Below are 16,882 nucleotides of genomic sequence, written 5' to 3'. Positions count from 1 at the left end.
GTACAATCTGTAGTGTATTGAATGATAAGATTATTGACTGCTCGTAAACTGATCAGTTGGATCGATAACTGATATTGTGCGGAATGTGGTGGTTAAGTTGCTCGCTTATATAAAATATTTAAGTTATTGTTTCAGGTTAGTCAATATTTAGTTTAAGATCAGCTGATGAAATATGCTAAAAAAATTGCGATGTGCGTATGGTTAGTTTGCAGATAAAATACGCAATATAAGCTTAACGTAAATGCAGAAAGTAAAAACACAATCAGTTTTACGTAGTTCGGAGAACACTCCTATGTCCACGATCCTAGTTTGCAGGAGAATCAACTAACTTCAAATTCCTTATTTTAGAGCTGACTTAGCTGATCAGTTAGTTTCCTTAAACTGATCTATTAGTTACGCGGTCATGACCGTTAAAGCAATTTCCTCGGTTGCACCCGAATATAACTTCAAATTTTAGACTACTCACTCATAACTTATTTATCGCTTTCCTTCAAACACTAACACCTATCTCTTACAAACGGTGAAATAGTTTCGAAATATAGGGTTCCAACTATTGAGCACACTGTTACAATAAGAATAAAGGGTTGAAGTATACTCAAAATCTAGGTTTAAGATATATAGATTGATTGCCTAGAACTAAGGGAATGTTTGTATACTGAATTTGGAAGATCTTATCGTGAAATTTTAGAAGAAGTTTGTAAACACTAAGAATTTTCCTTCTTCAGAAATACGATGTGTTCTTGAGAAAATAAGGTTGAATGCTTGAAAGCTTAAGAATTCAAATGTACAACATTTTTGGTAATCTTTCTGTTGGATGCCTAGAGCTACATATAGGTCGAAGCTTGAATAGTCCCGTTGGAGATAACATCTTTAAATACTGCGGTGGTTGGCTTCAAAAGTCTTTCTATTTGACCTAAGGTAAGACGATGTCATATTTCTGCAGATTCGTACATTGTTGATGTTGTCATTTTGCGACATCCTCGTACTTGATTGTCCTTTCTCCAGATAAAGCGCGATCCTCATTAAATATTAAATATATGGCATTAAATGTCTGATCTTGTCTGATACACTTCATAGGTTGAGTCTGCTTTTATTTCTCTGACTTAGGGCTTATGTGGCATAAGTCAGTTTAAATCTATGTTAGTGTCCGCGCATTCAATCAGATTGTCTCAGTTTATCTTTCTATTAGCTTGCCTTCTTATACTTAGTGAATTCTTTGAATTTTGAGACTAAACCTTCAAGTTAATCAGCCGATCCTTCGGGTTGAAATCCTGTAAACATAAATTGCACACTCTCTAACAATTGAGATGCAGTCTACAAGATACACCCTTGGCATATAATCATCAATTTAGGAATTTTGGTATTAAATCAAAACTTTATAATTTTTCCCGCATAGCGACTTTTAGAAATGAGTTTCCTTTTCTATTTCAGCGTTATAAGACAATAAAATACACTCTCTCCAACTACGAATTCACTTCCTAATTTTTAATTTTTATTTGTCCATGAATTCACTTCCAACCCATCTTTTGGAAATAATATCACCCTTCAAATTTCTATACATTTACATATATTGTTACTAACGTACCCTTATGAATTTACTAACTATCACAATATTTTTAATTTATAGAGCTTTTATAAACTTACTAAATGCACAATTAATTTTTTTGAAAAAGTATTTTCACTTCACATAGAAAGTACATTCGTGGATAAAAGGAGTATATGTTATTAAATTAAATAGAGCTTATATTAAAAAAGAAAAAAGGAGTATATGTTATTAATACCTATCTAGCTGCCAAAATTATTAAACAAAATGTAGGACAATCAGCAGCGTTCTATAATAGGACATTCTTGAATATCCAATTACATATTTTAACTAGTGTAAATAGGACTTTCATTAAGAAAGTTCTATATAAACGAAAGTCATATTATATCACATCATAGAATTTATTAGTATCTTGTTAAGAGAATTTTATCGCATTGTTTATTATTTATGATATACATAAAAAGGAAAAAAGAAAATCATATGTCAAAACTGCTTAATAATAAATTAGAATACAAGGATATAAGGCGGGGTCATCTTTTCCGGTACTTGCATGTGCGCCTAACATGGTAGGCCCCTTGTTTATCAAATGCTTTAATATATGTATATAAATATATATATATATATAGGAATTATATATATACTGTGTTAATCTGAATCTTCTTCACTTCTTCGGCCTGCAATTATAATCTAATCGTGATTATATGTAATCGCCTAAATTGATTTGAAGGATGACAATGAATTTATATTAACTTTTGTCTAAATTAATATTTTTAATAACAACGAAGGCGTGGGCTCGACACGTGTGATGAATCTGAGTCAGCGTGATGGTTTTGAACTGATTAAATTATAAAAATTAATATTGTAAGAATATTTTGTGATTAAAAAAAATATTCTGAGTTGAAAGCGGTGCGATTAATTAAATGAATTTGGAATTTCGAATGTGTAATTTCAATAAGCCGACCTGCAAGGTCACGACTGACGAAGATAACAAAAATTTGTAGTATTTTCTTTTTATTGTTTAGACAAGTATTGTCAATTTAATAACTTATGTATTATATCACATGAAGATAACCGACAACCTCTTTAAAGTCATTGTCACCAAATTAATTTTGTGCCTCATCTGCAATAATTAACAGTAAGTCTGTGTACTATACATATAATATATTTATGAGTTACAAAATTAACAGTAAGTCTGTGTATTATACATGTAACTAGCATTTGCACCTTGTGTAATACACGAAAAATATATTTATATTTTATATTTATATAAAATTAATATAAACTCAATTATCATATTTATAATTATAATAAAAAATACTTTTAATTAAATATATTTGAGTTGAATATTAAAAAATAAAAAAAATAAGAAAACATCACAATAATGAAACTTGATATTATGAAAAGGCAAAAATGTAAGTTAAAAAATAAAAATGAAAATAAAAATAAAAATAGAAAGATATAAAAAATAGATTTATTCAAAAAAAGATGAGAGGAGAGAGAGAATGTTTTAAAATTCTAATATTTAAATAAATATTAAATCATATTTACATAAAATATATCAAATTAAAGCTTTTATCATGATCTTTAATTTGATATGGATATTAATATTTTGTAATTAGTCGAATTTTTTATAATTTTAGAAAGAAATGAAAAAAAAAGGTAAAGAGAAGAAATAAAAAGAAAAAATATAGGTTACAAATAAACATTCAATTTTATTATAACTACAAATTGCCTCTTAATTTTTGTAGAGGCTAAAATCTACAATTGAGGGTGACGTCTGCACATCTGGATAGATTGAGCATTAGCAACCTGTCAACACAAAAACATGTAAGAGCCTTAGGTTGAGCACCGGGAGGGGGTGTCGACCGTAGAGCCTCTGACGCTCAAGACAGTAACGGAATAGCAAAGCGGAATGACAAATGAAATGAAATGAGAGAGAAAGACAGGTTGGAATGCGTGGTTATTCCAAGCTGTCGGCGGCGTCGGAGGGTGGAAACGGTGACAGTGGGTTGTGATAATGGACGGTTGGAGACAGAGATAGACCAAGTTGGCTATTTCCAACTTGGAAGAGTAATGAGCGTGGTGGCAGAAGTGTAGAGTATTCAAGAGATAGAGAGTCAGTTGGATTTTAATGTGACCTCTTTATGACCTAGTCAGGATGTTTATATAGAAGACATCCAGCCGCTAAGGTTTCTACAGTCTGGCCTCGTCAAACTCCTTATCTCCCAAGTTGTTGCGATTTGGACGGGATCATAAAGATTTACCCTCTGACTGCGTCAGCTTGGCGGGAGGTGTCTTTTAGTGTTTGACGGATGGGTCTTGTAACTTTGTTAATCTAGGTTGACAATAACCCTTGGGCCGGATGTGATATATTTAGCTTGGTTGTCACTTCAAACTCATCTATAGCTTTTCGGGCTGGACGGGCCAGTCTGTTTGACTATTTGGACTTTTCAGGGTCGTGCCAGATTGACGAACTAGCTTGTCGGACTAATTTGATGGGCTCAGGCTGAATGTGAATTATCCAGCCTGACTGTTTAGACAAGTTGGACTTGAAGTGGGATAGTTAACCTGGGTCAGTTCAGGTTGGTCTTGCAATAAGTATAACTTGACTTTATCGGGCTGGGCAAACAAGTTTTCTTAAGTAATTGGGCTAACCTCGTTATCGATCCAAGTTGGTTGGATGTTTGTCGGGCTGGACTGACCGGGTTGTTTAGCTCATTGGGCCAGCTTGGAATGTTGATTGAGTATGAGTCAAGTTGACAAATTTTGTCCACTACAATTAGCCCCCCACTCTACACTTAAAATTTTCTAATTGGAAAGTTAATTGATTATAACCATTCCGTATAGATGGACTTTTAGGATATCGAGCTGTCTCGGTTGGTAGAGCTAACCGGTTGTAAAAAGCCAATCATTTGCATTGACCAACTACTATATTGCCAAGCTGAAGCAGATTGTAAAATTAGCTTGCAAGTCGGATGCAAATTCTTCTTAACTTAGCGTGAGACTAGTGTATTTGCAATCTAGACATACGTTAATCGATTTGTCAAGTTGAGGAAAATATAGTCGGATTGTGTCATTTTTTCCGGATTGGAAAAGTATTCCCTTTTTAATTCAAAAATATATAAATATGTGTAATTTGGCTTGCCAGCCTAGAATTGTTGCGATGGTAGATGACGTGAGCCTATTTGGAATTAAATGACAGCCTGTATATATGAGCCACTTGAATCCGTTTACCAACATGAGTTTTGGTGTTTCGCCGCTTGGAATTTTTCAAAGAAAGAATACAGCTTGTAGTTGTTTGCCACATGAATCGTGGTGTTTTACTAGATTGGAGTTATTCTAAAGAAAAATAACAGGCTGTAGGAATTTTACCTTTACAAGTTGGGATTTCACAAGTTGGTGCCACCGATATATAGTATTATTTGTAGATGTGTAAGCCAAAAATTAAATACCAGCCTGTAGCTAAGTGAGTCAGGCTGAGTTTATTTAATTGTACGAAATTTGCGCCGTTTACCAGCGTGGAATTGTCAAAATAGGGACACCAGCCGCGAAGGTAGATGGCGTTGATCAATTCAAAATTAATTGTCAGCCTGTAAATACGTGAGCCAAGCTGAACCCATTTGTCAACATGGGATAGAAGTGCCAGCATGTAAAAATGTGAGCCAAGCTGAACTTGTTTGCCAACATGGGATGAAAATGTCAACCTGCAAATAAGCAGGTCATGCTGAACCTATTTGCCAACGTGGGATAAAAGTGTCAGCCTTTAAATATGTGAGCCAGGCTGAACATATTTGCCAACGTGGAATGAAAATGCCAGCCTGTAAATATGTTAGCCAAGCTGAACCTATTTGCCAATCGTGGAATGAAAGTGTCAGCATGTAAATATGTGAGTCAGGCTGAACCTGTCTGCCAACGTGGGATGAAAGTGTTAGCCTGTAAATATGTGGGCCAAGATGGACATGTTTGCCAACATAGGCTGAAATATTACATTGACAAATTGAGATTTTCTTTTCCCATATCTTTTTTTTTTTGTATTTAGACAAAGCTAGGCTGGACTCATATGCGTTATCTTGTGTATGATTTGAATTTATTTTGCCAAGCTGGAATGAGTACTCCTTGTTACTATAGGAGCAAAGTAACTTCCTCATGAATCGGAATAACACTTTGATTTTATTTGGTAATCCAAGTTGAAACCTGTTGACACTAGCTAACTTGTGATTGTGTTTAACTTGGGTGAGTTGTGCCCCATCTTGGTGTGCCAGCTAATTAAATAGTTTCAATTGATAATTATGAAAATTTTCCTTGTGCGAAGTTTTTTATAGTAAGAATCTTTAGTGTGGATTCGTGTGAGAACTATGCGTGTGCATGTTTATCCTTTCAGATTATCTTACTTTTCATGGAGCTGGTTCATGCTATTTATATCTCCAACATTAGAGATATGCAGCTCGTTGGTTTTGAAAATATATCTTGGGTTTCTCCAAACAACCCTAAATATATATTGTTGGAAGACTAAAAGTTGTAGCTGCAGTTTTTGAGTTTTTTTTTTCTCACTTGCATACATTGTGCTCTTGTGAAAGATGAATTATTTCTCTATTTTGTTTCTTAGTCGAGTTGTAATTTGTATGTTTGGAACGATTAAGAGTTTCTCTCTATTTGTTGGAGAGTGGTTAGGTGTTAGTATTGGTACTCACACCTAATCAAGTGCATGCTTCAAGCATTGCTAGCTATTCACTGTTGGTGGAGATTTCGGGAGTTGCTTGGGCATATATATGAGTCGGTTCTTGTATAAATCCTCTGTAACTCATCTTCAGGTAGTGGAAAGTTTCACCTCGGCGTGGCCCCTCAGACGTAGGTGTGTTAGGAAAAAAATCACGTAGACATATGGATAAATGTTTTAATTTGCATGAATTAAAATTTTTATTCGTAATATATTATTTATTTTTATATAAAGTATCTTAATTTAAAAAAAATATATCATTTACAAAAGATCATTTTCATAAATTAGAAGTATCATTTTCAGTTATTAGAAGTATTATTTGTAATGTTTCATTTATTTTTATACAAAGAGTATGATTTGTTTTTATAAAAGAATATCATTTGTGAAGTAATATTTTTATCATTATTAGTATTATGACAATAAGTTTTTTTAAAAAAAATTGGTAAGAAAAAAATAGGTCAAATTGGGTCGAGTTGAGCATGCCTGGATAGATCGGATCCATCCGCACTATGCAAACGAATATGCAGGCGATTAGCTCATTGGAGATTAGCATTTTGACATAGTAATAGATTACTCCCACGTTCCATTACAAATGTCCCATTACTTTTGGACACGGAGATTAAGAAATGTGTAGAAAGTGATAGAAATTATTTAAATATTAGGTATAGAGAGAGTATATATATTGCCAAAAAAGGAATGAGATATTTGTAATAGTACATCATTATAGAAAGTTGGACATTTGTAATGGGACGGGGAGGGTATTATTTAGTACATATATACAACTAGATGTCATAAAAATTTAAGTAACATCTCTAAAAAAGAACATTGTGCATGTTTGTTTGTCACGAAAGTAATGTGAATTGAGAATATTATTTTCAGGAAAATAATTCTGTGGAAAATGAATCCTAATAGATTTATTCTCCAATGTTTGGAAATATCAAAAATAATTGTTGGGATTCAGAATTTGTATCATTAAATAAATATAATTAATCAATATATATATATATATATATATATATATAAGAATTAAATTGTAATTTAATAATTCATAATAAATTTCTCTGATGAATTTTTTTAGTAACAACAATATACGTTATTAAGGTTAATTATATGATTTATAATTCTAAAATCAATATCAGATTTTCTTACATAATAATAATAATAATAATAATAATAATAATTTTTTTTTTTTTTTGATCGGGCAAAGTCATGTTAGATGTTAGTAATTAGTTCCCCATCCACTCCAAGAACCACCTTATCTCTCCATTCACCAAAATCCACCTTATATCTCCAATCTCCAAATTCGCTCCCAAGAGGGATCGAACCCGGGTTACTTCACTTAAGTGAGGACCCGGTGGCCAGTGGGCTAAGCCCCCTGGTTATAATAATAATATATCAAACTAGCTTATTCCATATAGTAAATCTAAAAATTAGCTTATCAAATAAATTGGTCACTTTTTGTGTAAAAGTACAAAATTACATCTAACATTAAAAACTTGAAAATTCGCCATTTTTTTCTCCATCTTTCTCATTTTTTTACGCACGGCTGTGTGTGTGTGTGTGTGTTAATGTATGAAACCACACATGCCACTTAAACTAGAGATCCCAACGCCATCTCCACCACCACGCACCCGAGCGCCTAGACTGCCAGAGTCCCCTGCAGGCTGCCTGAAACCATCTCTAGTGACATGTACATAGGCGTTCCCTGCAGCTCCCGCCCGCAGTGCCGCCATCGGCACGCTTTGCGAGACTGAATGCTTAAATTAATCTCAAGTTTGAATGGTAAGAGTATAGTTTTAATCGGAAAAAAGAGATATAAGTCATACAGAAATGATTATGATTATGATAAGTATAAACGTATTGGTAAATAATTAATAAATTTAACTGATGTTTTGAAAGTGTATTGATCGATTTAAAGAGAAAGGATTTTGAATAATTGATTAATGTTCTTGAATTCACAACCAGATCTATGAATTTACAACTTAATGTTCTTGAATTCACAACTAGATTTATGAATTCACAACTAAAACAAGAATTCACAACTAGCTCGATGAATTCACAACTGAATTGCTAGTGTTGGTTGTGAATTATAATTTTCAAATTCGAATTCACAACCACAACTAGTTGTGAATTCGAGTTTTTAAACTCGAATTCAGAACCAGTTTGATGAATTCACGACTGAGTACTAGCTATTCAGTTGTGAATTCGAGTTTTAAAGAATTCACAACGAAAATTAATGCTAGTTGTGAATTCAACTGGTTGTGAATTTGCGGATAATTTTTAAACTTTTTATATGCGAGGGTAAAATGGTAAGTGTGGCCAATTTTAATTTTTTTTATATTAGTGGTCAAGTTTTAAATCTATTATTCCAAAATGGCTATTTTCAAAATCCACTAATAATAATAATAATAATAATAATAATAATAATAATAATAATAATATACAACGTAAAGTACCTACTAAATAAAGATTATAATTTCCAATTTATATTTATAAAATAATACAAATAATATTGAATAGCTAGGAAATAAGAATTCAAGAAAGTTGCATTACTTTCATTGTTTTCAGAATTATTATTACTTTTCCTATTTGATAAAAATTTAATAAAATATCGAAATTTAATATTTTAAAATTAGATTATTTTTTCAGGATAGAATTGGCGCCAAACAAACGACCCCTCTCTGTAACGTATAAATTGACAGTTAGTAATTAGGAAGGAACAAGCGGTCATCAATCTCAAAGACACTTAATTGCGAGACCAAGTAGACACATGGTGCACCCCCACAATTTATGGCCCTTAAATCTCAGATGTTCATCGTTTTACACAACCAGGATTGACTTTAAAGCCACGTTTGACCCGTTTTAACTAATCGATCTAACTCTTATTCAAGTAAATTTGATAGTATTAATTAATTACACAAATCAACATAATCTAAACGTATAATATCCTCCCATTCATATTAACAATATTTGGGAACTCACAATGTCAATTGTCAATAAAAACATAATTGCTTGTGGGGCTCGCCATTAGCCGCAACAATTAAACTACAAATTAACCGAATCAGTTAGGGTGGGTTATATTTGCTCGATAAATTTATCATAAAAAATACTTATAAAATAAAATCTTCTTTTAATCCCCCCCCCCAGATTTTATGTAAAGGAGAATTCTATTTTTTTCTCATTCCTTTTTACTTTAAGGAGGACTAATATAATCCTTCAATTTTTAGCGTAAGATATTATCCCTCTTTAAAATAAAAAAAGAAAAGAAAAGAAAAGAATGAGAAAATGTGAAATCCTCTTTTATAAAAAAAATGAAGAGAAAAAAGAAGAGATTTAAAAGAAAAAAATATTATTACCCCTCATTTTCTCATGATAAATTTATCAATTAAAAAAAAATTGATCTTTAATGTTATTGTAAAAGTGTTAGATTTAATATTGATCCTAGTTTATGTTTTTTTTTTTTTTTTTTTTTTTTTTTTTTTTTTTTGATCGGGCAAAGTCATGTTAGATGTTAGTAGTTAGTTCCCCCATCCACTCCAAGAACCACCTTATCTCTCCATTCACCAAAATCCACCTTATATCTCCCCAATCTCCAATTCGCTCCCAAGAGGGATCGAACCCGGGTCACTTCACTTAAGTGAGGACCCGGTGGCCAGTGGGCTAAGCCCCCTGGTTTGATCCTAGTTTATGTAACAGTTTAATATTATTAATATCATATTTGGTAAAATGTATCAAAATATCTGTAAAATATACTCCCTCCGTCCCGGCCAAGACGCTACATTTGCTTTTCGGCACGAGATTTAAGGATTTATAGGTTAATGTTTTAAGTGTGTAATAATAAAGTGATAAAGTAGGAGAGATAAAATAATAAAGTGATAAAGTAAGAAAGAGAATGTAATAAAGTGATAAAGTAGGAGAGAGAAGGTAATAAAGAAATACTTAATTAGTATTAATTAAGTGTTTAAAATTTCTTATTTTTGCCAAATATAGAAATGTAGCATCTTCATTGGGACAGCCCGAAAATGAATATGTAGCATCTTGGGCGGGACGGAGGGAGTAATATATTATTTGGTATGATGTATTAAAATTATAAAAGTTAATAATAGTTATAATTATGATTTGTATTACGTATATCACCTATGGTGGTGGTATACAGAATCCCTCGAATCAGTATAATATTTCAGACTTTTAATTTATAAAGGACCGCGCGTGTTTCGTATTACCTTTTACTAAACAAGATATTGGGGTGTCATAGGTATATTATACACCCTAATATTAATCACCCGTACCAAACGAACCCTAATAGGAGTATTTATAAAATAAATTACTCGGTGATCATCGTCGGATTTAAATCATAAATTAATTTGGTTTAATCATACATAACATATAATAGTTCAATGAAACCTAGCTTAAGTGACAAAGTTGAGGCACACAAAAATTCTCTTTTGTTTGTTCGGGCTTTTCTCCGGGCGGTTTTAATTCAACGTGTCTTTTCGCCGGTTGTGGACTGCTCTTGATTTGTTGGTAGGGGGTTGTTTGGGGGCGCCTCAGGGCGATGGTCAGGCTGGAGTTCTATGGTGTTAAATTCAAACTAAACTCATATTTGAGAAGATAGTAGATGATTTTGATATATGAAAACTAACTGTGAAAAGGTTACAAGATTAGGCTTTATATAGCCGATACAAAGACGAAGAAATAGATACATAAACTAATACTATTTCTGTAACTAACCAACTAACTTAGCAAGCTAATCATGAGCTGACGTGGAGCTTAGTTATGCTGTTACTAACTGAATCTAATATATGGGCGCCCTTTGCAACCTCTTGCTATTTTTTCGGGGTGCCAGAGCTGGGCGATGGTTAGTTCGGAGCTCAGTTGATGTTACCCTTTATTTGTGTCTGTTTGGCTTTCTTCTCTTAGACGAGTACTCTTTATCCCTCTTTAAGATTTTTTCTTTGAGTTAGGTTTTAACGAGGCACGAGTGCTTTCAAGGATTTTTAGGTTTTCTTTTCTTTTCTTTCAACAAAGCTTTCATTCATAAAAAAAATACATAACATATAATAGCACTAATAAAGATTGACTTTGGATGGATACACCGTTTCTTCGCCGCTAATCCCTAAACCTTAAATCTATTTTAATATGTTTTAGCTTTCGTAAATCTAGAACTCCTTAAACTTACATTAATTTTATTGGATTCAATAATGAAAATCAGAGAAGAGGCTCATCAGAGAAAGAGCAAGCAACTCAGCGGCGTGGCGGGATGATATTAACGACTTCGCTTTATAGTGGTGGTTGTGCAGTAGGAGAATTAGAGTTCGAGAAATAGAATGAAAACAAAGGAAAGAGAGATAATAATATTTTTTTGTACATACAAAAAACAAGACGTTGAGCAATTTTGTGGCTGCGCGGTAGGAGAATTAATTAGGGTTTGAGAAAAAGAATGAAAACAAAGAAAAGAGATATAATAATATTTTTTTGTACATATAAAAAATAAGACGTGGGTAATTCTATCTAAAACAGATAAAATTAACTATAATTTATTAAAATAAAATTAAGAGAACAACTATTAATTTTCATTATCTTAAATACATGTTTCGCACTATGAACACATAAAATAATTGAAGCGCCTCTAATTAGCCAACGAGTTTATTGGAACTTGACTTTTGCCATCTCAATTTCTTAATCAAGATATGGCTACAACACTTGCTGGTTTCATAAGTCTCAAATTATGAAGAGTCAATTACCGCCAATATTCTAATATATCCCACCTACCAAGGCCGAGGGCGCCTAATTTCTGGCAAAATTACTCAAAAACATTAAATGTAACAACAAATTTCGTAATGTATAACAAAAACCACAAGCTATGCGTATCCCCAAAAATATTACTACTATATTAGTAATTAATAAAAAAGTCCAATGAATCGACAGAAAACCGAGAGAGAGAAAAAGAAGAAGAAAAACAGTTAGAAATGCATGTGCTTGTAGGGTCAATGAAATTAGCAGTTGGTAGTTCAAGTTGGAACAAATGCATGTGCAATTCTCCCTAAATTTACATGTATTGGATTTGATTCACTTCTTGTGGCTCTCAAACTTCATTGCTGCTAATTTGTCATTTTCTATACTATTAAATACTCACCATTTCTTATATGCATTTCCTCAGTATAAATAAGCCCCCCTCACTCCATATTTTGTACTAAGATCTCCATCTTCCCTTCTCACTAATACTACATTTTAATTGCTTTCTTCTCTCTATCTTAATGGAATCCCAACGCCCTCTTGCTTCTCTTCCTCTGCTACTCCTCTCCTTCGCCGCCATGTGCTTGCGCGGCGTTTACTCCGACTACGGCGGTTGGGACAGTGCCCACGCCACTTTCTACGGCGGCGGTGATGCTTCCGGCACCATGGGTGAGTTAGAATTTTTTTCTCATTAAAAACTATTCTTTTGCTACGTTTGCATGAGTTGTGGTCTATATTTGGACCACGTTAATATTTCATTGTCATGTCCAAATCATGGCCCAACCTTGTTCATCTTTAACTATTCATAAAGCAATATTGGAGCAGTTAACTTCAAATTGAGATTTTTTTAATACTTGTCACGTTCGTGAATTTACTATAGCAAAATGTGATTTTATTTTTTATTTTTTTTTAAATGCAGGAGGTGCTTGTGGGTATGGTAACTTGTACAGCCAAGGATACGGTACAAACACGGCAGCGCTAAGTACTGCTCTTTTCAACAACGGGCTGACCTGTGGCGCTTGTTACGAGCTGACCTGCTCCACCACCGACCCCAAATCGTGCCTGCCCGGCACCATCACCGTCACTGCTACTAACTTCTGTCCGCCCAATCCGTCGCTGCCCAACGACAACGGCGGATGGTGCAACCCTCCCCGCCAGCATTTTGATTTGGCTGAGCCCGCTTACTTGCAAATTGCGCAATACAGAGCTGGAATCGTCCCTGTTTCTTTCCGAAGGTACCCCAACCTTTATGTTTCTCGATATAATAATTGAGACATTTTATTTCAAAATAAAGTTATTAATGTCAACTTGTTTAATGGTATGTGACAGGGTGCCCTGTCACAAGAAGGGAGGAATAAGGTTCACGATCAACGGCCACTCGTACTTTAACCTAGTCCTGGTCACGAACGTGGGTGGGGCCGGGGACATCCACTCCGTCTTGATTAAAGGAACCAAGACGGGGTGGCAAGCCATGTCGAGGAACTGGGGCCAGAACTGGCAAAGCAACTCCAACCTCAATGGCCAAGCCCTATCTTTCCAAGTCACCACTAGCGACGGAAGGACCCTCATTAGCAACAACATCGCCCCGGGTGGCTGGCAGTTCGGACAGACATTTGAAGGGGCACAATTTTAAATACTTAAGTTAAAATTATACCAAGTGTTTGAAAATTGATTTTTCCTTAAACTATTAGGCCAGACCAAAAAAGAAGATTGAGAGTTAAAGTGAGATTAATTAGTGTAAATTGGCATAAAAGGGTGAGAGATTAATTTGGGAGAGGCTCAAGGAGCTGTGGCTCTATTGCTGTGGTGGTAGGTTTGCACCCGCTTAGGCCGAATAAGTTATATGTATGCATTGAATATACCTAATTGGTGTATACTATTTTTCTTTTTCTTATTTCTTTTTTTTTGGGATTTGGTCATGAAGTGATATGTAGATGGTGGCTATAAATTGATGCTTCCATCGAGGATACCTTTGAGTATGTACTATAAGTTTGTAGATTTAATACTTTGATTCGGTAATTAAAAATGCTGAAATTGAGGTTGCTGTATTGAGATTTTTAATACTATCATATATATAGATCTATGTGTCATTAACTTTTTATTGATGTTTTGCTCTCTTTTGCCTCGAAGAATGAATTGCTTTTTAGACTAGTCACAACCGTGACTTTCATTGAAGGTCACGCATATAGGACAAATCAAGTGGTAAAAAAAAATAAATGGAAAGTCATGGAAATTCCTCAACCCAGCATGTCAGCCGACCCCCAAGTCACCCTTCTCTCTCTTCATCAAGTGTTGCCACATGTCAAAGTTTAATTGGTGTAGTAAATATTATGATAAATAAAATTTAATAATCATTTTTCTGTATAAAAAATATATAAAAATTATATTAAAATTTTTATTATTTTTAGCTCTATAAATAGAACCCAATTTCAACATATTTTCACACACAACCCAAATCTCTCTCTTTCTTCATTTCACATTTCGTTGAATTTTTTCCTCACAAATTTGTTTCCATTTTAAGTTATGGATCCAAATCATCCCAATTATTTTTATCCAAATTCTCAAAATTCCAACAGCCAACAGGAGATATTGTGATAGGGAACGTGAGTTTGGTGCAGAGCGTTTGATCAACGACTACTTCAGCGACAACCCAACGTATACTCCAGAGCTTTTCCGACGGAGATTTCGCATGCAGAAATCGCTATTCATTCGAATAGTGGAAGCTGTTACTGCTAATGATGAGTTTTTTCAACAGAGACGAGATGCCACCGGCAGAGTAGGTCTTTCATCATTGCAGAAATGTACTGGAGCCATGAGGGTGTTGGCGTATGGGACATCTACCGATGTTGTCGATGAGTATCTACGAATGAGTTCATCTTCGACAAGAGATGCTTTAGTCCATTTTGTGGAAGGTGTTATTTCTTGCTTCGGTGGTACGTATCTAAGAAGGCCTAATGAAGAAGATTTGGCAAGGCTGCTCTATGTTGGAGAACAACGTGGTTTTCCAGGCATGATTGGCAGTATTGATTGTATGCATTGGGAGTGGAAAAATTGTCCTAATGCATGGGCCGGCCAATATACTGGGAGAAGTGGAAAACCAACGATCATTTTGGAAGTTGTTGCTTCATACGACTTGTGGATATGGCATGCGTTCTTTGGAACACCAGGTTCGTGCAATGATATTAATGTACTCCATCGATCTCCTGTTTTTAATGATGTCTTAGAAGGTCGAGCACCAAAGGTTAATTACGTAGTGAACGGTCGTCATTATGATAAGGCATATTATTTAACTGATGGTATATATCCTTCATGGGCTGTATTTGTCAAGTCAATTACTTCCCCACAGATACGCAAACACAAGTTGTTCGCTCAACACCAAGAGTCTGTTCGAAAAGATGTTGAGCGAGCATTTGGAGTTCTACAAGCTCGATTTGCATTTCTACGACGCCCATGTCTTGTTTGGGACAAAGTTTTGATGGGAAAAATTATGATGGCTTGTATCATCATGCATAATATGATAGTCGAGGATGAACGAGATACCTACCAAAATTATTATGATCCAACAGAATTTTTAATGGATACACCTACAAGAGTACAAACAGAAGATGGCGAACATTTCCGCTATTCTACTGAACGTATTGCGAGCTTGTCTGCTTATATGACTAATAGAGATCAACTTCGCAATAGAGAAGCTCATAGGACTCTTCAAGATGATTTGATTGAGCACATATGGGAAAAATTTGGCACTGACACTTAAATATGTAATTTGCATTTTCTAATTGTATTTTTAAATTTCACGTATTGTACTTTGATATATTTAATTTCAGTTGTGTGTTTAATTCTTGTAATCTTCCTTTGTGATTGAGTTAAATATCAATTATAATATATGACAATGTTTAATTATAATATAATTACAAGTTTTTTTTAAAAAAATATTTATTTTATTTATTAAATATAATAAATAAATATTTAATTTTAATTTATATTTTATTTTAGATATTAAGATAATTTAAAAATAAAGCGAAAAGAAAAAATATGTAGGTTGGGTTGGTGTCACCATTGGGAGTAAAAATTATGTTAGGTTGTGGGTTGTGTAGGTGGATGAGAGAGAAATGAATATTTTATTAAAAAGTGGAGTAAGGTTGGGTTGGGTGAGTGTCACGACTGTGGGTAGTCTTAGACACTTGTGAGTTGACTGACAATTTTGGAACCTGTGGGTTTGCTGATCAATTGTTATAAGAAAGTATGAGTGAGAAGCAAGAAATTAAAGAACATAGCTAAACAAACAGCGAATCTAGATTATACTATATAATTATTTTTTAACCTCAATCTGCCGACGACGGATCATGATTTTTATTCAAACACCATTCTAGACGATGAAGGAGAGCCCATCAAAGAAGAGAGGATGAAAATGTTTACTCGTAAGTTAATTAATATTGGAGTCCTAAATTTTAATAATTTGTATTGTTCATAAATTTTGATTTTAGAATTGATGTGATATTACGGTGTGATATATAATTGAAATTACTTAAGCTTATTATTTTTATTTATAGTTGTTGTCACGATCTACCCTAAAAGGGGTCGTGACAATTCGCGATGATTGAATTGACAACTGACCGAAATATAATATGGTGATTGTTTTAATTCATAAAGAATACTTATTTGTCATAAGGCGAAAGTAAGACAAACATGCTTAACTTATGATCGGTGTTCCAAAAATTTATTTATTAAGACATAAATCCTGAATAAGGATACTTGATAAGTTAAACAACTTTTAACATCATCATTATCAAAAATCATTTACAAGTCAACGACTTTTAACATATTTAACTCAAAATATTTTATCAAACGCATGCGTCTCATTTTTTAGTTACAAAGCCCACCTA

General features: G+C 33.7%; 2 protein-coding genes across 2 annotated transcripts; both read left to right on the top strand.

The window, feature by feature from the left end:
* Positions 1 to 12,316: 12,316 nt before the first annotated feature.
* On the top strand, positions 12,317 to 14,044 carry LOC130997197 (expansin-A4-like). Its single transcript, XM_057922450.1, has 3 exons — positions 12,317 to 12,665; positions 12,916 to 13,231; positions 13,326 to 14,044. Exons 1-3 carry the CDS (start codon positions 12,518 to 12,520, stop codon positions 13,627 to 13,629), a joined length of 768 nt encoding a protein of 255 aa, XP_057778433.1. The 5' UTR covers positions 12,317 to 12,517; the 3' UTR covers positions 13,630 to 14,044.
* Positions 14,045 to 14,222: 178 nt separating this feature from the next.
* Positions 14,223 to 15,788, top strand: LOC130998231 (uncharacterized). Its single transcript, XM_057923662.1, has 2 exons — positions 14,223 to 14,245; positions 14,595 to 15,788. Exons 1-2 carry the CDS (start codon positions 14,223 to 14,225, stop codon positions 15,751 to 15,753), a joined length of 1,182 nt encoding a protein of 393 aa, XP_057779645.1. The 3' UTR covers positions 15,754 to 15,788.
* Positions 15,789 to 16,882: the final 1,094 nt, after the last annotated feature.

The sequence above is a fragment of the Salvia miltiorrhiza genome, chromosome 8, assembly GCF_028751815.1.
Source record: "Salvia miltiorrhiza cultivar Shanhuang (shh) chromosome 8, IMPLAD_Smil_shh, whole genome shotgun sequence".
NCBI classification, from domain to species: Eukaryota; Viridiplantae; Streptophyta; class Magnoliopsida; order Lamiales; family Lamiaceae; genus Salvia; species Salvia miltiorrhiza.
This window is presented reverse-complemented; position numbering and strand designations above follow the sequence as displayed.